Source organism: Mobula hypostoma, chromosome 5 (genome assembly GCF_963921235.1).
Source record: "Mobula hypostoma chromosome 5, sMobHyp1.1, whole genome shotgun sequence".
Classification (NCBI taxonomy): Eukaryota; Metazoa; Chordata; class Chondrichthyes; order Myliobatiformes; family Myliobatidae; genus Mobula; species Mobula hypostoma.
In genome coordinates this window covers 153,980,185-154,002,422 of record NC_086101.1, presented here as the reverse complement: position 1 = coordinate 154,002,422, position 22,238 = coordinate 153,980,185, and the positions used below count along the sequence as shown (strand labels likewise).

At 39.9% G+C, this 22,238-nt stretch overlaps 1 protein-coding gene across 3 annotated transcripts in view; it reads right to left on the bottom strand.

Moving 5' to 3' along the window:
- adgrl3.1 (adhesion G protein-coupled receptor L3.1) overlaps window positions 1–22,238 on the bottom strand; it is a 587,214-nt gene that overhangs the window by 222,890 nt on the left and 342,086 nt on the right. For all 3 annotated transcript variants that reach the window (XM_063049189.1, XM_063049191.1, XM_063049192.1), the window contains exon 5: window positions 13,863–13,972. In XM_063049189.1, the coding sequence (XP_062905259.1) occupies window positions 13,863–13,972 (110 nt within the window). The remainder of the gene's footprint in view (window positions 1–13,862; window positions 13,973–22,238) is intronic.

Sequence of the window (22,238 nt, the reverse complement as noted above, 5' to 3'; positions counted from 1 at the left end):
CTAAGGGGAAAGAAGTACTCTAAATCGAAGTTGATACAATTGTGGCTAACAAGAGAAGTCAAAGTCAACATAAAATCCAAAGAGAGGGCATAAAATAGAGCAAAAAATAGTGGGAACTAAGAGGTTTGAGAAGCTTTTAAAAACTGGAGACTAAAAAAATCATTAAGAAGGTAAAGATGGAAAAAGTAAGCTAACCAATAATATTAAAGAGTATACCAAATTTTCTGCAGATACATAAAGTGTAAAAGAGGCAAGCGTGGACATCGGACTGCTGGAAAATTAAGTGGAGAGGCAGTAATCGGGGACAAGGAAATGGCAGATGAACTGAATAAGTGTTTTGTATCAGGCTTCACTGTGGAAGACGCTAGCAGTATGGTGGAAGTTCCAGTTGTCAGGGGCATGAAGTTACCATAAGTAAAGAGAAGGTTCTAGGAAAACTGGAAGGTCTGAAGGTGGATTAGTCACCTACCCAGATGATGTACACACCAGAGTTCAGAAAGAGGTGGCTGAAAAGATTGTAGAGGCATTAGTAATGATCTTTCAAGAATCAATAGATTCTGAAATAGTTCCTGAAGACTGGAAAATTGAAAATGCTAATCAACACTTCAAAAAAGGAGAGAGGCAGAAGAAAGGAAACCATAGGCCAGTTAGTCTGGCCTCAGTGGTTGGAAAGATGTTGGAGTTGCTTATTATGAATGAGATCTCGGGGTACTTGGAAGCCATGGTCGGCATGGTTACCTCAAGGGAAAATCTTGGCTGACAGATCTGTTGAAATTCTTTGAAGAACTAACAAGCAGGATAGACAAAGGAAATTTGCTTGATGTTATGTACTTGGATTTTCAGAAGGCCTTTGACAAGGTGCCACACATGAGGCTATTTAACAAGCTATGAGCCCATGGTATTTCAGAAAAGATTACAACAAGGATAACGCAGTGGCTGATTGGCAGGAAGCAAAGAGTGGGAATAAAGGGAGCCTTTCCTGACATACTGCCAGTGACTAGTGGTGTTCCACAGGGGTCTGTATTGGGACAGATTCTTTTTACATTACAAGTCATTGATTTGGATGAAGGAATTGATTATTTTATTGAAAAGTTTGAAGATGATAAGAAGATGGGTTGCGGGTCAGGTAATTATGAGGAAGTAAAGAGGCTACAGAAAAACAGACAGATTAGGAGAATGGACAAAGAAAATGCAGATGGAATATGGTTTCGGAATATGGTCATGCACTTTGGTAGAAGAAATGAAAGGGTTGACTGTTTCTAAATGGAGAGAAAATACAAAAAAATGGAAGTGTAAAGGGACCTCAAGCCACTGTGAGGTATGTGTTCATTGGCAGCATAAATAAGTAATGAGAGACCTAGCAAAAATGTGCAAATAAAAGAGTAGTAAAGATGCAGTCAAGCAGATACAGACTGCAATGCATCAGTGTCTCAGTCTGGACACTTTAATTTACACCAGTAATGTGCTATGTGCTTTGCTGTTTATTTTACTGTCTGTTAAAGACAATGGCCTAATATTGCACTAGGGTGAAGCGTGGATGAGCATCACTTTTGCTAATGGCATTATCATTGTAAGAATCTTGATGGAAAAATGCCAGGCGCACTCAGGCGCATCATGCCTTGTCTAATTTTGTGGTGGGTGAGACTTCTAAAAGAAATAGATCCCTTATCTCAAAAAAGCATGTTGGAATTTGAGCACAGAAGTGGTCCATTTCTTTTCTAAAGTGTGCAAATCATGCTACAAGACTTCCTCTCCAACTTTCTGTTCAGATGAAAGGTCTCAACCCAAAACTTTGACCATCCATTTCCATCCATGGATGCGGCCTGACCCACTGGGACCCTCATGCACTTTGTGTGTTGTGCATGGCCCATCCTGTCTGTACCTTCATTCAGTATATTTGTCTATTCATGAAATACTGATGACAAAATAACTCTGTCTGTTCTGATCAATATCCTCCATGAATATTCAATCAACTGAAATGAAGAATAATTTTGCGCAACAAAATGTGACAGCTACCCCACATAAACGCCTCTGGAGATCACACCTGTTAGAGCCGAAACCACAGAACATTTCCTGTGGAAAAATTACTGCAATAATTTGATGTCTTTTTGTGATTTTTTTTCTCCCATGGATAATGGCCTGGAACACATCTACTGATAGTTTTCTGTTTTTGCTCCCTTAAAAAAATCAGAATGATTATGGTAAACCTTAACACACAAGGTGCACAAAACAGCCTTCTTCAAAAAAAAATTCAAAAACAAAGTTTTCTTCTGTCTCATTCTGTTAAGTCAGAAGCAACTAAGGACAATGTCCAAAAGAAAACCTTCAGGAAAAAAAAACCTGTCTTGTTTGTCAAGTAATTTGCTCAGCAATTTCACAATATTTAGTACTTTTTCCCTAAATCTTGCACATCAGCTTGGCACCAGCATGCAACTTATTGTGTCTTTAGACCCAAATCAATGAAAACAAAATAATTTTGATTCTTTTGACAGTACACCTCATGTAGTAAAGCAAATCAGCTACAGAGATCCCCTTTTATAATGCCTCTCTTGCCATTTGCTTTGTGCATATCATTCCTTCATATGTTTTCCATTTGTACTGGAATATATCAGAAGATAAATTACAGACCTCTCATTCCAAATGTTCAAATTTTTAGCGTGTTGTTCCTGACAATCAGGTAGATTTCATTTTTAATTTGAAACTCTTAAATTCACATTCCTTGGCACCAAGCACAAAGCTGCATTTCACAGTTTTATTTAACATCACTTCCCCCCTTACATTTCTTCAGTCCTTTACAGAACTAAGTCTTTGACAAAGAATAACCAGAGTAAATATTTAGTACTTATCTTGCTGGCAAGTCTTTCAATTCAGTATCAACATCAATATCCCCTTTTTAGTGACTTTAAATGGCTAGTTTTCAGTTTTACTCTGTGATACTAAAATGCTTAAATAATGAAGACTGATTCAGCCTTCTTGCAGTGAGCAGCATGTGAAATTTTTAGGGTACATTATTGAGAAAGACATTTCAAGAATGTCATGTTAATATATCTACATGGCACAAATGGACACATTAAGAGTTCAGAGGGTGAATGCTGTAGTTGTATAAAGGGTCTTCAGTAATCTTTGTACTGCAACCCATTGCAACTGCTACACATTTCAACGACGACACAAAAGCACCAAGATAAACTCAAGTACAGGATTCACCTATAAAATGCATAAACCCATTTATTGGCAATATATTCCCTGAATTGAAAGTAAATTTACAATGAAGTTTTACATACTCTTACTCTTTATATTGCTGAAATGGATTCTCCTCAGATTTGGATTCGAGATCACAAGTAACACTTTGTGGCTAGCACACTGGTATACAACCATTTGGAGCAAAACATCTGGCCAGCCAAACACCTGCTCTCAGCTTGGGTCCAGTTTCAGCAGCAGAAAATGAAACAGCTGAAGTCCTGTCCTGGCTGGAATTCACATTAACTAGCTTGATCCTTCCGTACTCAGAAGCCATACCACAACCCAAGTTAATTTGTAACACATAACATATAGGTTCCACTTAATTATCAAAACAAACTGTCTGTGATGAAGCCAAGATAAACTACACAGGATGCCTTGTACAATCTTTTTAAAAACTGAAAATCAGCCAATACTGGAAATAAAGAAACTTTTCAAGTTCATTAAAGGTTTAGTTTTGGCAAAGAAAACTTTGCCAGGGTAAGAGAGGAATATCAATAGAACAAAAATGCCCTGGGCAGAAAATTTCAAAAGCTCAGTTGTAGGAACTGTGAGTCTGCCTGATGAGCTGGGAGGAAATAGGAGAACAACGAGGCTGGCCTGGTTTCAAGGCTTCTTCATTGTCAAACACCACAAGCCAATGGTCTTCCCACTATCATTCTTATGGCTCCATTGAATGCCTTGTGTTATCTGCCTCAGTTTTAAAAGATGGAAGATGGTATGGTCAAAGGTGTTAACTGTTGTATATCATGGACTTAAGAAAAAAAGGAATTCACTGCTACTATACTTTTAAGAACCCTACCTTTATTGCATTAGCAAGTAACAATTATGCCCTCTGTGCTACACACCGATGTAATCAAAAACTGGCATATTAATATTGCCAGTAATTAACTACACATCTTTTTCTCTCTTATGGTTTCAGGTAGGCTCTCCGGATTAAAAATTTAATATGGGAAATACCTGTTTGCAATACAATGAAATGGAAAAACTAAAATCCATTCACCTGTCTTGATAATAGACAGAGAAAGAAACAATTTGCTTGTATTACAGTTTATTGACTGACAGAGATCTTAGCTTGAATCAATAATGGAAGATGTAAGGACAGCATCTCCATGCCTGGTTTGTTCACAGTTCAACTCTTTGTTCCCATTGAGGGAAATATGCTGGGACTTTTACAGAATGCAATGGATGACAGAATTGACCAAAATCTTGGAGGAAAACAGAAAAACAAATATAAAGTACCCATTTCAATTTAAACAAAAAACAACTTGACTGATTCATTGAAATAGTACTCCAGAACAACTCAAAGTGTTTTCCAACCAATTAAGTAGCTATACTTATGAAAGATGGTCACTGTGTAATGTAGGAAATTGCACAGCCAAGATTGCACCCAAGAAGCTCCCGCAAATGGCAAACGTGACCAGCTCATCTTCATCACTAGTCCTGATAAAGGGTCATTACCTGAAATGTCGACTGTCTATTTCCTTCCATAGATGTTATCTGACCCACTGAGTTTATCTAGCTTTTTGGATGTTGGTCCCAGTTCCAGCATCTGCAACCCCTTGCATCAGCCAATTGACTCCAAATATTTATAATCTTCCTCATCTTTTCCCTCATTACCAATTTCTGATATATCGGATGGGTTGCCTATAGGCAAGATTAATGCAGAAATTTATTGATATGCTTTCGAACAGAAGGATTTCATGTTGGATACTTATTCTTCACCAGCATTGCTAAAGGAAGAGGTGCTCCACTCATTATCACAATGATTTTTAATGGAGTTTGCTATTTACAAATTGACTGCTTCATTTCAGCATTAAAAAAAAAATCAGTGCCTCTCGTCTAATGTCCTGAGGTTGTAAATGTCACTATTTAAATGCAATGCCTTACTTCACAAGATGTGATTGCCTGGAGCACACAGCATGCTGCATTCCTCTCACAACATGGCAATTAATGGAAGGGTTCCAGAGAAGAACCTACCTCAACATAACCAAAGACGGAAGAGATTTTAGATGTGTGCTAACATCACATAATGACAGAAAGAAAGATTTAACTAACTTGGGACAATTACAAAATTGTTTGTTTTTAAACCACACATAGTGTGATCCAATCTGCAAAGTGGAGCATTGCATTGAGCAGAACTCAAACACCAAGTTGTAAACTCTTGCCGTCATCCCTCAAGGCACAGCTGATTTACTTCAGTGTTCTTTCATTGTGTCGGGGGTTTGCATCAGAGTCTACTAATCCAGCAAAGTGGTTACCAAGGTTGAACAGCTACACTGTGCTCTTTAAGAAGCATTGTGTTGAAAGTGCAAGTCACTGAGAAAACTGCTGGAATTAGAAATTTAATGAAGGAACAACGTAAATATTCTTCTAACAATTCAACTACGTTGACAAAGGCAATCAACTCTTCTTTTTCTGTGAAGGTTCCTTTGAAGAAAGTGCAGAAACTTTGCAATGATCAATCAATTTTTCAGCTCACTGCAACATCAGTGATATTATAGACATCCTGTTATGACATGCTACTAAATACTTTAAAATCAATGCCAGATGCAGTGATCACAGTTGGAGAAGCTGACAAGCCTTTTCACATTTCATTGGTAGACTGCATCCATGTGGCTCTTGAAGCAGCTGAACAACATGGCATGCTGTTAATCGGTGGAAAAGAGCACGATACGATTACCAAATTAATATGCAATTATTGCCAACAAATTATCTATTTAGGTGCAACATTCTCACATGTCTAGTAATCACCACACCTCAAAAGAATTTTTTTTTGCACTCTTGGGACAAAAGACATGAATAACTGTTAAAACCCAGCACACTTTATAACAAAGAACGAATAGCTGGTTTCTGTATAGTCTTGAGTGTCTGAGTTGCACGATATTACAGCATGCCATTAAAGGCTGGGAGCTGGGCATGAAGGCGAACCTCAATTCAACTCGTAACTAGCACAACTCAAGGAACTTAGAAAAGAAAGTGGATTGCAGAAAGCATTATCACAAGCATGAAGGAAGCCGATGTGGGAGATCAGACAGCACGGTAATACAGGAGGAGGAATGAAAGGGTGGAAAAAGAGAGATGTGTTAAGAAGTAGATGAAGAAAGATAACACTATCCTGAACTGTGAGGAGAGCAGGAAGAAGCAATGTGGCAGAGAAGAGATATAGAGGTGATTGCCTGGAGGACACGGCGGTTCTCTCAGATTAAACTGAGTCTTGAAGTCAGAGAAAGAACAAGAAAAGACACCTAGTTAATGAAGGGAGGGTAAGTGTGACAGCATGAAGAGGGCAGTGGGATCCAAAACAACTGTAAAACTGGACTTTGAAAAAGGTACCATCCTCAAGTCATTTCAGTTTTACTTTACATTCATATATAAAAACAAAATGCACCATTTCTGATACACTCCTTAGAGCTGTACACCCCTCACAATTCATATAATGGTCAATCAATTTTACATCTTCAAGAAATGGATTTTGCCTGCGGGCTTCCTTGTTTGGCAAGACTATTTTGCAAGACAAAGGCTGTGTAATCAGAACCACTCTCCAGGTGATAGGTTTTTATAAATCAGTGTCAGTTTGTACTTTTAAAACTGTTGACCAGTTTCTCCTACATTTCTAAGTTGGCATGTCAGCAACACTTCTAGTACCGTGAAACTCACAAATGCAACTAAACTATTGTGCAATTTGTTTAATTCCTGCTTTGCTTCAAACTGGACCTCAGCCACTCTCGTACTTCCCCTAATAGTACCATTGTGACATTTGAAGAGAAGCATAAGAAAATTGTGGTCCCTTCAACAGTGCTTGATAGTTCAAGAAACTATATTTAAATGTCGTCCTAAACATACCATCTTTCAAGGAATATTGTGAAATTAAAAATAATTTCCCACTAGATACAGTGCACAATCGTGTATCTGTGTGCATAACTTTAATGGACCTCTACAATAGACAGTGATCAATACTTTGCAGAAAATGACAAGAGATGCAGAAAAAAGTAGAGATGTCACTGCAGCATTGTAATCTGGTTACCGTTTGCATTCCTCTTCACGTCTCTGCAACTGGGGAGATTATGAACCAAAAAAAAATGAAGTTTGTAGAGAGGGTCCACATTTGATCTACTCTTTGTTGTTTTGTACTTTAAACATGGAGATCTTTGCCATGGTAAAGGTTAGTAACAGTCTGCGGTGAAACAATTTGAACCCAGTTCATGGGGAGTGTGGTGGTGAGATAGGTCTGTGGAATGAATAATGGGAAACAGTGTCTGCTTTAATGTTGGTCATCAACAAGATGAAGTAAAAAAAAACTCCAACCACTAATCTGGGTCTAACATATTGATGCAATCAAAAGATGGAAGAGAAGATGGCGGCGCGACAGCAATACACACGGCCTCTCCGGTGAATGATATCTGTAATCTGTCAAGTAGGGGACCGTGCCCAATTCTGATTTGATGGAGACGTACATGAGAGTACAGAGGAACATCTGGAAAACTTCTGAAATGCCCCCTTCGCTGCCGCTGCTACTGTGTGGTAACCGGAATCTCCGGAGCAGAAGGCCCAAATCCTCAGCTTTGCTTGTTTCAGCGGCCGGGGCGAAGTTGAAGGCACTCGGCACAGGTTGGTGCTTGGGAGGCTGTATCGGAGGGGCTGGTTGGAGGCTCGAAGTTTTCGGACGGACAGGCTCAGTGTCGGCTGTGGTCAGCTGCTTCCAAGGCATCGGCAAGTTGACGGTGCCTGGAGGTTTATGGCAGGGAGTTTCTCCCTTTTGCTGCCTGCTATCGGGGACTCAGGAGTCGATCAACTTGGACGCTGTGAGACTTTTTTTTACTGTGCCCATGGTTTGTTCTTCATCAAATTATGGTATTGCTTTGCACTGCTGTAACTATATGTTACAATTAGGTGGTTCTGTCAGTGTTAGTCTTTGGTTTGTCTTGCCTTCTGTGAATTCACTCCGTAGAAACATTGTATCATTTCTTAATGCATGTGTGCATTTCTAAATGACAATAACGAGGACTGAGTGCTCTCATAATCTAATCTAATCATGAAGAAGGTATGTCAGTGCCACTACTTTTTTCAGAGTTTGAGGAGATGTACGTCACAAAGACTCTTACTAAGTTCTATAGGTGTGCAGTGGAGAGTATTCAGACTGGTTACATTGCTGCCTTATACGGCGGGTCCAATACACAGGCCTGTAAGAGGCAGGAGAAGGTAACGGACTTAGCAAGCTCCATTATGATGACAACTCTCCCCATCAAGGACATCTATGAGAGACAGTGCCTCAAGAATGCAGCATTTAGCATGGAGGACCAAGTGGGACATGCCCTCTTCTCATTACTACCATTGGGGAGGTGGTACGGGACCCTGAAGATCCACTCTCAATGATTATGAAACAGCTTCCTCCACTCCTCTATCAGATTTCTAAACAGTTTATCAACTCTTTAAGATTGATTTGTTTTTCTGTGTACTATTTATTTTTGAAAAATTTATAGTAATTTTACAGTATGGTGCAACGTGGAGCAGAGAGTGAGTCTGTTATTCTGGCCCGGTGGGAGCATAGGATGCTGGGAATAGTGAGGGTGGAGTGCTGTGGGAGGGGTTTGGGGCAGTTGGCAGTGTCAAGGGCTGGGGGCAGGGGGTGGCACAGGAGCAGATCACTGGGCAAAGTAATTTGATTCAAAACAACTGGTTTATTGATCATTACAGAATGTCTCTCCAGTGCTTCCTGCTCCTTTCTCTCTCCTTTTCCCAACAATGATTCCCCTTTCCCTGTTCCCTTCCCACTCTCAGACAACAGTAGAGACCCATATCAGAATTTATTACTTGTGTGTCATGAAATTTTTTTTTTGCAGCAGAACAATGCAATACATAAAATGACTACAGTACCATGCATAAGTCTTAGACACCCTAGCTATATACAGTATCTATCTCTTTTTAAAAAAAATATATATACATACACACACATACACACACACCCAGGACTTTTGCCAGTATTATACTTTACTGCTACCACAAAAGAACAAGTCTCATATTTTTACTCAGTAATAATAAATTGGATTCTAACACATCAGTAGGAAATATTTACCTCTCACATCATTCAATGTCTTGGCTTCTTCCAAATACACTAATCCACCTAATCAGTGATGTAGTTTTACTGAATTTTACATATTTTTCTCTAAAAGTTAACAAAGTAAATAATTATAATGACTTTAGAGCATAATGATTGAGGCAAAGTTTACTGAAGCCAGCTATCTTCACAAAATACCTTGGGTAGGGTTCCAAACCAGAACTGCATTGATTCAATATGGTTAGATCTTCTTAAAAATCCAACTGTTAAAATCATTCCATGTATGAAAGGCAAGCTACTCAAACAAAGCACTAGGAGTACTCTGCCCGGTCCTATCAGCCTGATATAAGGATGTCATTCAGTGGGAAAGGAAGCAGGAGAGTTTCACAGAGGTGTTACTGGAACTGGAGAGGCTTGAGTTACAAGGAGATATAAATAGATGGATTTTTCTTCTTCGAGTACAACTTACATTCCTGATGTTTCTCCTTGTTCACAATCACCTTCCAAAGACATTATTATCAGCCAATGCACATGAACATTACATTTTCTGAGAGAAAATTTTGATGCTTTGAATATTAGTTCAGCCTGAACCCCAATTTTCCAACCATGAGTATTGAATAGAACAGTATAGGAATAGGCCATTTTTCTTGAAAACTCATTTGGTTGCTTTGATTAACCTTCAAAGTTTCAAATAATTGCTTTGGGAAGCAACCCTCAGCATTCATCCTGTAAACCCCCTACCCCCCCCCATAGCATCTCTGAGTCAGAGATGTACAACTCAGAAACAAGCCCCAATGAAGGGCCTTGGCCCAAAGCGTCAACTACACTCTTTTCCATAGATGCTGCCTGGCCTGCTGACTTCCTCCAGCATTTTGTGCGTGTTCCTTCAGCATATCACAGTCATATCAACAATTTTGCCCATCTACACTCATTCCTTTTGCCTGCTTTAGATCCACGTTCTTCTACATCTTCCCCCTTTGTGTCTGTCTAAATGCCTCTCAAATATAGTGACTGCACCTGCTTCCCTCTTCATGTCCCTCTCACAACCTGCACATCTCTGAAACATCAGCACTGACTCCCTTCATCAAGATTATTAATATAGATAGTAAACAGATGAGGACCCAAAACTGATCCGTATGGCAACTCACCAGTACACAAATGATAATCTGAATGGTGCTGACTTATCCCGACTTTGTTTCAAGCTAATTAACCAGTCCTCTATCCATACTAAAAAAAAGTTACCCCAACTCCACATGTGCTTATCTCTTGCAGTAATCTTATTGAATGCCCTCCAGAATTCAAAGTGAAAATATGAAACATGGAAAAGAGGAAGCATAGCCCATCCAATTATTTGTGCCCACACCATCGTTCAGTGCAATAATGGCTGAGCCTCTGTCTCAAACCCATATTCCTGCTCGCACCCCAATACATTTTCACACCTTTTGTGCCAACAAACCTTTTTACCTCTTCCTCAAATAAGAACATAAGAACTTAAGAAATAGGAGCAGGAGTAGGCCATCTGGCCCATGAAGCCTGCTCTGCCATTCAATAAACTCATGGCTGATCTGGCCATGGACTTATCTCCACTTACCTGCTTTTCCCCCGTAACCCTTATTTCCCCTACTATGCAAAAATCTATCCAACCTAGTCTTAAATACATTTACTGAGGTAGCCTCCACTGCTTCATTGGGCAGAGAATTCTACAGATTCACCACTCTCTGAGAAAAGCAGTTCCTCCTCATCTCTGTCCTAAATCGACTCCCCCAAATCTTGAGGCTATGTCCCCTAGTTCAGGTCTCAACTTCCATTGGAAAAAACTTTCCCACCTCTATCTTATCTATCCTTTCATAATTTTACATGTTTCTATAATATCTCCTCTCTTTCTTCTATGTTATGAAATCGAAAAGCCTTAGCATACAATTTTCCCACAGCAGACCTAGAATATCTGGATTTTTTGTGGTATTTCAAATGAGGGATTCACCCTGCATGTTATGTAATCAAAGAACTCAAGCGAATTTGGCAAAGACTTGTTGGGGCACCACAGGAGTGCAGTGGTTAGCATGGCAGAGTTTGGAGTTCAATCCCGGTGTCCTCTGTTGGGAGTCTCTGTTCATCCTCCTCATGGAATGCATGGCTTTTCTTCATATCTGCCAGTTTCCTTCCATAGTCAAAAGGCAAACCGGGCAGGTTAATATGGTCATTGCAAATTGTCCGATGATTAGGTTAGGGTTAAATTGGGGCTGTCGGAGGTTACTGGGCAGTGTGGCTTGAAGGGCCAATTAGGCACTGTTTTGCCAAATAATCTAAACATAATAAAAATAAATCCAAGGAATCTTGGCAGATTACAATGCATTCATTATCCTGCAGCCACTCCTTATATGGCAATTGAGTACAGGGTGATTTGTCAGCCTTAAGTCCTTTTGTTTATTATTCAGTTCCCTTTGGGAACAAAATAAAATTCCTTTAGTTTCCATCCACCCTTTAACCATTTTGCTATCTACCACTGTTGGGATATCATTGGTATTTTTCTATTTTAAAGAATCATTCAAAATAATTATTTAAGGTTTCTGCCATTGAAATCTCCCATTGTTAATTCCTTAGCAACATCCTCTAAGAGATCAATATTCACTCCAGTTACACTTCTCTTTCATAGCCCCAGCGACCTGGGTTCAACCCCAGCCTCAGTACTGCCCACGTTCTCTTTCTGACGGTGCATGTTTGCCCAAGAGCTTCAGTTTGCTCCCACACAGCAAAGATGAGTGGATCGGTTTGAAAATGGTTGCTGTAAAATGCCCATAGTATAGAGATCAGTGGGGGAATCTAGGGGGAGTTGATAGGAATTTGAAGAGTGTAGCATTAGCATAAATGGGTGCTTGATGATGTGTGCAGCCTCAGTGGGTCAATCAGCCTCTTGGTGTAGGACTATGAAAATTCTTCCATCTGACTGGCTGCATGCATTGCCTGATAATATCAGTGCTGCTGGAAATCAGAGACCTAAACTGATATCCGACACAGAGGAACAGGAGAAGTCCATGCTGCCAAGCTCACCAGAACTCTGGCTAGCTTTTTATAAGGTCAGTAGAAACACTTGATACTTCATCATTGACTGCAGAATTGAGGCCAATATATGAACATATACTCAAATACATCCTATTCTATACTTCCAGTTTTGTCCTGTGATTCACCTACCTCAGTTCCTTAAGTCATGAGCTATTAGTTAACTAGGTCATTCTCCCCCATGCTAACGGCCCATTCTGTCCATTGCAATGCAATGAACACCAATTAAATATCTCAGTATGTGTGCAACGTGCTCTATTTTAATCCACACACATTCTGTTTTGCAAGGTCACCATAAACTGAGAAAACAAATAGGCTTCTTTTAGTAGCAGTAATAATCATTTATAGAGCCATGCTAACTAATTAACCACACATCTTCCACGTTTGTATCAGGATCCCAATTCAGCATGTGCTTTTGCCAATCATGCAATAAACCTTGCTCCAGACATGGCAACTGGAGATGGCAGATTGATACACTTAAGTGCCAAATCAGAATTGATTTCTTAAAAAAATAAATATATACAGAGCACACAAATTAACAGTGAAGATATTCAAGTCAGATAAGTCAAGAAGCTGAAGTTTGTAATGATAAAGTGAAAGAGATTTTTCAGTTGCTATAAACTTAATCCTGGATTAAATAGAACAAATAAGTATTTATAAAGGCTGAAAAGATATTTGGCACATTACATAGTATGTCAGTACTTTCCTGCTGCATTTAGCCAAGTCAACAAGGAACACTTTCTATCAACGGTCATCATTAGCAGATAATGATGCCAGAAGCTAAGTTATCCTCACAGTAAATGCTGATGCATTCCAGAATATTGAAGCGGGGAACTCTGGTGAAAACTGGTTTTTAAAGCACAAAGCAAAAACAATATAGGATCTCATGGTAGCTCATTACAAACATGACAATAAAAACATACAAAGGATTGCTGGACACTGGAAATTTAAGGGGAAATGCTGGAACTGCTCAGGTGAGTTAGTATTGTGGCGGTTTGCTATTTTCGGTCAGTGACATTTCTTTGATCTGAAATGTTGACTCTGCTTCTCTTCCCACAGGTGCCACAGGGTGTGTATTACCATCATTGAATTATTTTTAAATTTTATAAAAAGTCCCATATTGTACCAACTCGAGGATGAGTCACTGCCACTCACATTTCACTTAATGTCACTTTTAAGGTGGGATGTAAAGAGATCAGCAAATTAACCAGTCCATACACAGGGGGGGGGGGGGAAACAGCACCATTCCCTGAGACATACCCACCTATATAATCATTTTTAAATAGTTTAGGGCTTTATGAAAAGCAGCAGCTGAGCTGTACTGCTGACTCACAATGCCTCAATCTGCAATTTTTGGTTACTATGTGACATATGGAGCTTTGATATTGACCTTTGGCTTAGAACGTTTTCCAAATATTTATGCCAACACAAAAAAAGAATAAGATTTGGGAGAAAATCTCAGTAAAAGACTCAAGTACGTTTGTAAATGCAAATTCTAGATCACACTTACTGTAAGGAACACACTCATACTGAACTTCCAAATACTTGTATGTCCCTGGGCACGGATCTGGAAACACATCAGGTCCAGCAACAACGGCACATTGGGTTCGATTATTACACCTGGAAAAGAACCGAAGAAAAATCCGTAATCAATAACACAACTAAACAATTCCTTGATTGCAGCATGCTCCTAAATTCTAAGCTGCAAAGACAATGACACAAAACAAAAAACAAAATGCTCTCTGCACTTGTGGCAGGAAACTATTGAGCCCTAATCAAGCAAGCCAAGATTAGTACAGGTTGGTAACCTCCTTGAAGACAGCACTGGAAAATTAATTTGATCAAAGAATCAACCACAACTGGAGTCCAAAATGTGTTTGAGGCATCTCAATCAATTTGAGACTGACATGAAAGAACAACACAAGCACTTATACAAAGGGTGGGATACACCTCAGAAATGGACTTAAAATAATTTGGATGACAAAAAGAAATTTTACTGATACACTTGAGTTCTTCAAAATCTACTGATTCACAGAAATAGTCTTGCCCAACTGAGCGAACCTACTGCAACTAGAGAGGATATTTATCTTCAAAATCCTTTCAAGGAATCAAAGAGGGTTCTGTTTCCACTAAAGCAAATCAGAAAACAGAAAATAGCAAGTTGGTTTAGCATTATCACATGCACAGAGGTACATTAAAGAACATAATTTTGTTTGCCGTCCAGACTATTTCATTACAACAGGGAAATGAGGCAGCATAAGTGAAAAGGCTAACAGAATAAACTGTTCCATGTACAGAGAAAGTGCAGTGCAGGCAGACAATAAGGTACAAGGCCACAGAAAGGTAGATTATGAAGTTAAGAGCCTATCTTATTCTGCAGAACCATTTAATAGTCTTATAACAGCAGGACAGAAACTGCTCTTGAGCTTGGCAGTACATATTTTCAGGTTATTGTATACTTTGGCTAATTGGAGGCTGTAGAAGAGAGAGTGTGGCAGGTAGGGTCTTCTACATTCTCTTGCAGAAATAGAACAAGTTAAAATTAATTTTTTTTAAACTGTAAAATCCAATATGTAAGCAGAATATGCGAGAGAATACTCAGTAGGTCAGGCCACATCCACAGTGAGAGAGACAAAACCCTTTTTCTTCCCAGAGATACAACCCGAGCTATTGAGTATTGACAGCATCAGTCCAGGAGCCAGAAGCAGAATCAGAATCTAGCTTAATATTATTGGCATATGTCATGAAATGTGTTGTTTTGGGGCAGCAGTACAATGCAATACAAACTTTAAAAAATATAAATACAGTTAGAAATATATATATTTATATAATTAAATAAAGCACTGCTTGAAGAATGCAAAAGAAAGAAAAAATAACGATAGTGAGGTAGTGATCATGGATTCATTGTCCATTCAGAAGTTTAATGGTGAACAAGGAAGAAGCTGACCCTAAAACGATTAGTATGTGTCTTCAGGCTCCTGTCCCTCCCACTTGATGGTAGCAATGAGAAGAGCACATGTCCTGGTTGATGAGGGTCCTCAATGATGGACACCGCCTTTTTGAGGCTTTGCGTTTTGAAGATATCCTCAGTGCTGGGGAGGCTGGTGTCCATGATGAAGCTGGCTGAGTATGCAACTTCTGCAGTGTTTCCCAATGCTATACAGTGGCTTATCCATACCAGATGGTGATGCAACCAATTAGAATGCTCTCCCTGGTACATCTGTAGACATTTGTGAGATTCTTTGGTGACATACCAAGTCTCCTCAAGCTCCTAATTAAATATAGCTGCTGTTGTGCTTCCTTTGTAATCGCTTCAATGTAGTGGGCCCAGGATAGATACTCAGAGACATTGACAACTACAGTAGGAACTTGAAACAGCCCACCCTTTCCACGGTTGATCCCTCGATGAACACCAGTGCGTTCTCTTGAGTACCCCTTCCTGAAGTCCACAATTAATTGCCTGGACTTACTGAGTGTGCGCTTGTTGTTGCGGCACCACTCAAGCAGCTAGCTGATCTATCTCACTCCTGTACGCTATCGTGTCACTATCTGAAATTCTGTCAACAGTTGTGTCACTGGCAAATTTACAGGTGGTGTTTCAGCTGTGCCTCGCCACATGGTCGTGGGTGTAGAGAGAGTAAAGCAATGGGTTAATGACACTCACTTGAGGTGTGCCTGTCCCTTGATTCTCAGCAAGGGGGAGATGTTATTTTCGACTCACACTGATTGTGGTCTCCCGACGAGGAAGTCAAGAATCCAGTTGCTGAGGGAAGCACAGAGGCTTACGGCCTGGACCTTATTTATTAATACTGGGGTATAATTGTGTCAAACATTGAGATGTAATCAATAAACAGCAGCTTGACAAAGGTATTAGTAATGTCCTGGTGATCCAAGGCCAAGTGGAGAGTCAGTGAGATTGCATCCATTGAAGACCTATTGTAGCAATAGGAAAATTGCAGCAAGTCCAGGTTCTTGCTTAGGCAGGAGTTGATGCTGGCCATGACCAACAACTCAAAGCACTTCATCACAGTAGATGTGAGTACAACCAGGTAATAGTCATTGAGGCAGTTTACCATACTCTTCTTGGGCACTGGTATAATTGCCACCGTTTTAAAGCAGCTGCAGTGAGAGATTGAAGATGTCCTTGAACATGCCTGCCAGTTGGTTGGAACTGGTTTTCAGTGCCCTACTAGGAACTCCTTTGGGGCCTCATACCTTGAGATGGTACACCCTCATGAAAGATATTCTGACGTCGGCCTCCAGGACAGATCACAGGGTCAGCGGATGCTGCAGTGATTCGCAGAGGTGTAGTTTTCTTATCTCTTTCAAAGCGTGCGTAAAAAGCATTGAGGTCACCTTGAAGTGAAGCATCAGAGCTATTCACGATGTTAGGTTTTGCCTTGTAGGAAGTAATGGCCTGCAAACCCTGCCAGAGTTACACGCTTCCAAGTCAGTTTCTAACTTCATTCGGAATTGTTTTTTCTGCTCTTAAAATAGCCTTCCATAGGTTGGACATGGACTTCTTGTGTAGTTATGGATCACCAGTGTTTTGGCTAAGTAATTAGACAGGCAGTGTCTAACTGAACAAAAACCAATAAAAATTAAGTATCTGTTCACTCGTGGACCACGGTGATCTAAATTTGAAAATGTTACTCTACCGATTTTAAAATTATTTATTGAGATATAGTGCAGAATAGGCCTTTCTGGCCCTCCGAGCCACACCACCCAGCAACTCCCAACAACCCCTATTTAACCCTATCCTATTCGCTGGACAATTTACAATGGTCAATTAACCCACCTGGTGCATCGTTGGGACTATGGGAGGATCTGGGGAAAACCCACGAATTGCACAGGAGGACATACAAACTCCTTACAGATGACACCAGGATTGATCTCCAAACTCTGACGTCCTGAACTGTAATAGCGTTACACTAACCCCAATGCTACCATGGCGCCCCAATTTAATTAAACGTCCAAGCTAGATTTTCCCAAATAGTAGCATACTCTACTTTTTTGTATATTCTTAGTATTTGATTTTTTCATCTATGAAACTTTGATCAAACTGCTTCAACAGAAGAAAAACATCTGGAATATTTTGGAAAAGGACTGGGGCAACATTTGGACTGATTAGTACCATAAGTTTCTCAGAATATACAGTGTAGAAGTTAATTCTTTACTGTGTGCATGTACTTGCAAACTCTTAGAAGTCTTGCGGCAAACCACATCAAGTTGAAACAATGGTTCACATCAAGGCATTCTTCTGACATCCATACCCTCTGCTGCAGTAGCTTCAGTTGTTTGAACTCAGAGGGAAAGCTCGGTTTAGTAGTTTCCAGGAAAACCAGACTTAATTGACAGCAGCTTGCTTAATTGGCAGCACACAGATGCAACCATGTCATGAGCTGAAGGCTGTGCATTGATAGCTACCTCTCCAGCTGGTACACATGTATATAAGCTCAAGGATTTAGGACATTACCAGAATGATATAATTTATGTTATGAGAAACAATTTCTCAGATACTGATGAAGGAAACTAAGACACACAATCAAAATACTATAGATGTTGGAAATTTGAAATGATATCTGAAATACTGATGGCCTGATGAATGTTAACTATTCTCATTTATATTTCTCTCTCTCTCTCTCTCTCTCTATATATATATATATATGCTACTTGAACTCCCCAGATTTCTCCAGTGTTGTAATCTTCACTCTTGGAATAATTATGGCAAGTTCACAAAGCTCCTCTTACTATCAATGCATCGAAAAACAGCAATTTTTGTAAAGTAAGGGAAATCATTAGTTGCAAATCAACAACATTGAATTAACTATAGGCTTCACTGGACATTCTGTCAACATTCCCGTTAAGTGTCATGAAATTGCAGGAGCAATTTGTGATGTGTGATGTACATATAATTAGGTCTGGTCTGTCATTTTATAATGACACTTTTAGTAATAATGATTATGTCCTAACATGAACTCAGCATTGGAGGTCAAGACAGGGGGCAATTAGAACCGTGGAGTTACCTTCCTGCAAATCTATTCTTGGTAAAGGATTTCTAAATGTTGTTGCTTCTTACTTTATCTTTGTTGCTTTGTTTCCCTTTCTCTATTTCTGCTCCTGAATCTATCCTGACTGTAACGTATTTTATGTCTTTTATTGTGAAATCTTTTTATAGCCTTTCAATGTTTAATACAAGGCTGGAGTAGAAAGGTACTCACAAGGAACCAGATGCTCTATCGATGCTTTTAGCAGGTTCACAGCCAGTCTTGTGCAATGCCAAAGCAAGACAGTGTAAAATGTCGGAAAAAATGCAATTCATGGTGCTCATGATGGTAGGGGCTCTGTCATCAAGAGGAAAGTCTAAGGAATAGGTAGTAGAGACCTAAAATTTGAAATAAATCAAGTTCAAAATCATTCTGGGGAAGTCTTTAGGAGTTGACCTGAGCACAATACATGGATAGGAGAAGTTTAAAAGGCTATGGGCGGATGGGACTGGCTCACAGGCCAACACATCAGCATAAACAAATGGGCTGAATGACCTGTTTCCCTGCTGTACAATTATGAATTTTATGAAAGCTCAGCATCAACAAACCAATGTGGTATTGGACATCTGGATGGAGCCATAGAGTCGTACCGCATAGAAACAGGCCATTCGACCCCACTAGTCCATGTTGACCATAGCATCCTCCTTGCTAGTCCAGATGCCCACACCCCTCCAAGACCTTCCACTCCATGTACCTATCCAAATGCCACTTAAATGTTGCAATTTTACCCATCTCAACCACTTCCTCTGGCAGCCCACTCCAGGTCCTTACTAACCACTGTGTAAAGAACTTACTTCTCATGTCTCTTACATTTTATCTTGCTCTGTACTCTCTAGTATTAGATTCCCCAAACCTGGGGAGAAGATGACTGTCCGCCTCAGAGATGTGCTGAAGCTGCTTCTCAGTCTCCTGTGCTCCATGAAATAAAGTTTCAGCATGGCCAAACTCTCCCTAAAACTCAAACCCTCTAAGCAAGGCAACATCCTCGCAAGTCTCTTCTGCACACTCTCCAGCTTGACAATGTCTTTCCTAATACCGGGTGACCAAATTTGTACATAATACTCCAAATGCAGCCTTACCAATGACTTAAAAAACTGCACAGTAATGTACCTACTCTGAAGCTTGCTGCCCTGATTGATGCTAATTGCCTTTTGCACCACCCTATCTACTTGTGTGACCACTTTTAGTAAAATGTGCACTTGTACTTCCAAGTCCCGCTGCTCCACAACACACGTCAATTTTCTGCCATACTCAAGAGTATACCATACTCAACTTTTCTTCTGCTTGCCTAAGTGACATGGTTACAACAGTGTAATGAGACACCAAGAACATTAATTATCCCTGAAATATCTTGCATGACAGAAATCCTGGTGCATGCAAATGGGCATCCAAGATGTGTCTTGCAGCAGATGGATTTTTGGTCACAGGCACATTGAAGTAATTTTCACAAACTCCAGAGGATTGCTGAATTGGGAATGCAAGTTCTCTCATTGTACTGTCCATAACTGAAGCCAAACTTGGAGGTCTGGAAGACCTGGTGTGTCTGGATCATCAGGAGCTCTGGGTGTACAAATGCAAAGTTGACAGACTGGTGAAGGCACCATTTAGCATGCTCACCTTCTTCAATCAGGACAATGAGTTTAGGAGTAGGGACTATTCATTGGTGAGGCTGTGCACTGGGAGTACTGTGTTCCACTCTGAAAAATTGTTAACACTATGTGTTTGAATTTTCATATTTCATGGCCGAGAAATAGGAGCTGGCTTATTTTCCCATTTGGATCACTCCACCAAATTTGTTCCCAATATATCAGGTTACAGGCAAAAAGGTCACATGCAAATTTTCTGAAACAAATTTAAATGAGAGGTCAAGTACATAAGATGCATAAAGATTATCACAGATTGTTCTAATCATAGTGTGGGCCTAGACAGCAATGACCCTAACAGAACTCACATGCTCTTGCAAACATAAATTAAGCTGCAAGTCCAATATTACACAACAGCTGCCGAAGTGGCTTCTGCATGAACTGCTGACTGAAACCATGAGGGATAATGCTCTGCAAGTCTGGGCCAATTACTCTATGGAAATAGCAAAATTTTAATTCAAAAATATACACATTCCAGATGATAATTGATGAGTCTACAGCTTCATCCCAGAACCCAAATGAATTTCCAAAAGCAATTCTTCAGCTGAACACCCAGCTGGTCCACCCATACGTTCATCTTATGAACAGAGTGAGCTCAAAGTTCATTTCTCCTGCTGCTCCCAACTTTCGGACATGGCACAAGACTATAGGGCATTGATCGCGGTTTATATTGGCTTATTTTGAAAATTCAGTTTGGATATTTGATGATTCTAACTGAAAGATAACTAACAGCTAACCAAGAAATGAAATTCTGGGGCACAGTAATCAGCTACATGACCCATGGGGAAGAGTTCTATTTTGGTAGTCTTTTGGGGGAAAGAAGCACCCTGTGAAACAGTACAAAAATCATCCAAAAAGTACTTTATTACAAAAAAAATGCTCATTTCTTATACATGCTCTTATTGAACACCAGGCACCTTCACTGTGTTAATTCAATCAGGATCTCAGCAATAAAAAAAAAATCAGAAGCTGAAGCTCAGGTTATGATCATGTTGTGAAGCAAATAGAAAGTGGGCAGTGACAGTCCACCTCCTAGTGCCACAGAAACATGAGCACTGGGAACCGTAGCAACGGGGTGAAGGTTTTTGGCTCTAAAGCCAGATACGGCCTAGAAACACAAGTCAAAATTCCAACATGGCAGCTACAAACATATATTTCACCAAAAGAATCTGAAGCAAAACTAGAGCTTTTGTAACAATGACCATGAAAACTACCATGTGGTTATATTAAAGTCCACAGAGTTCACTATTGTCTCCAGACCACAACAATGAGGACAATTTATGAGATGGACAGGCAACCAACTCAATTAAAGTACTGCATCAAAACTCAAAGAGGATCAAACCAGATGGAATGCCTGCCCTTAAGCCATTACATATTTGGACAAGACAGAGGCTGAAATCATGCAAGGTCCTCTGCAAGAACAGTTGGATTGGCACTAATGTCATGCTCAGTGGGAGAGATTCAGAACAGATCTTTAAGCACACAGTGAGCATCCTCAGAAGGGCCTAATTTTTCAAAATGAGATCTTGTCTCCATATACCAAATTAGGTCAGCTTTTATCACAGTTTCACCAAAACCCCAATTTCTTTTTTATTGGGTTTAGTTTGAACTAACATTTAGAGAAAGACTCTTCCTCTCTTTCAAATAAACATCCAAGTCTCCAAAATGGAGTGACTCTGACAGTAAAAAATGAAATCGAATCCTCAGAAAGAGGTGGCATAGGACCAGAAGATGTAGAATCCTTGTAGAGTTAGGAAACTACAAGGGTAAAAAGACCCTTATGGGAGTTCTATGGAGGCCTCTGAACAGTAGTCAGGTAGTGGGATATAAATAATGACAGGAAATAGAAAAGGAATGTAAAAAGGGTAATCCCCCAGTCATGGGGGATTTTGCTGCTTGTTGGGAAAATCAGATTGGTGCTCGATAATAAGAAAGGGAATTTTTCGAATGCTTACAAGGTGGCTTTTGAGAAGAGCTTATGGTTGAGCCTACAAGAAGGGTAATTCTGGATTGGGTGTGTGTAATGAACCAGATTTGATTAAGCAGCATAATGTAAAGGAACTCTTAGGAGGCAGTGATCATAATATGATAGAATTCACTCTGTGGTTTGAGAGAGACAAAATAAAGTCAAATGTATCAGTATTATAGTGGAGTAAAGGGGCTTATAGAGGCATGAGAAATGAGCAGGCCGAAGTT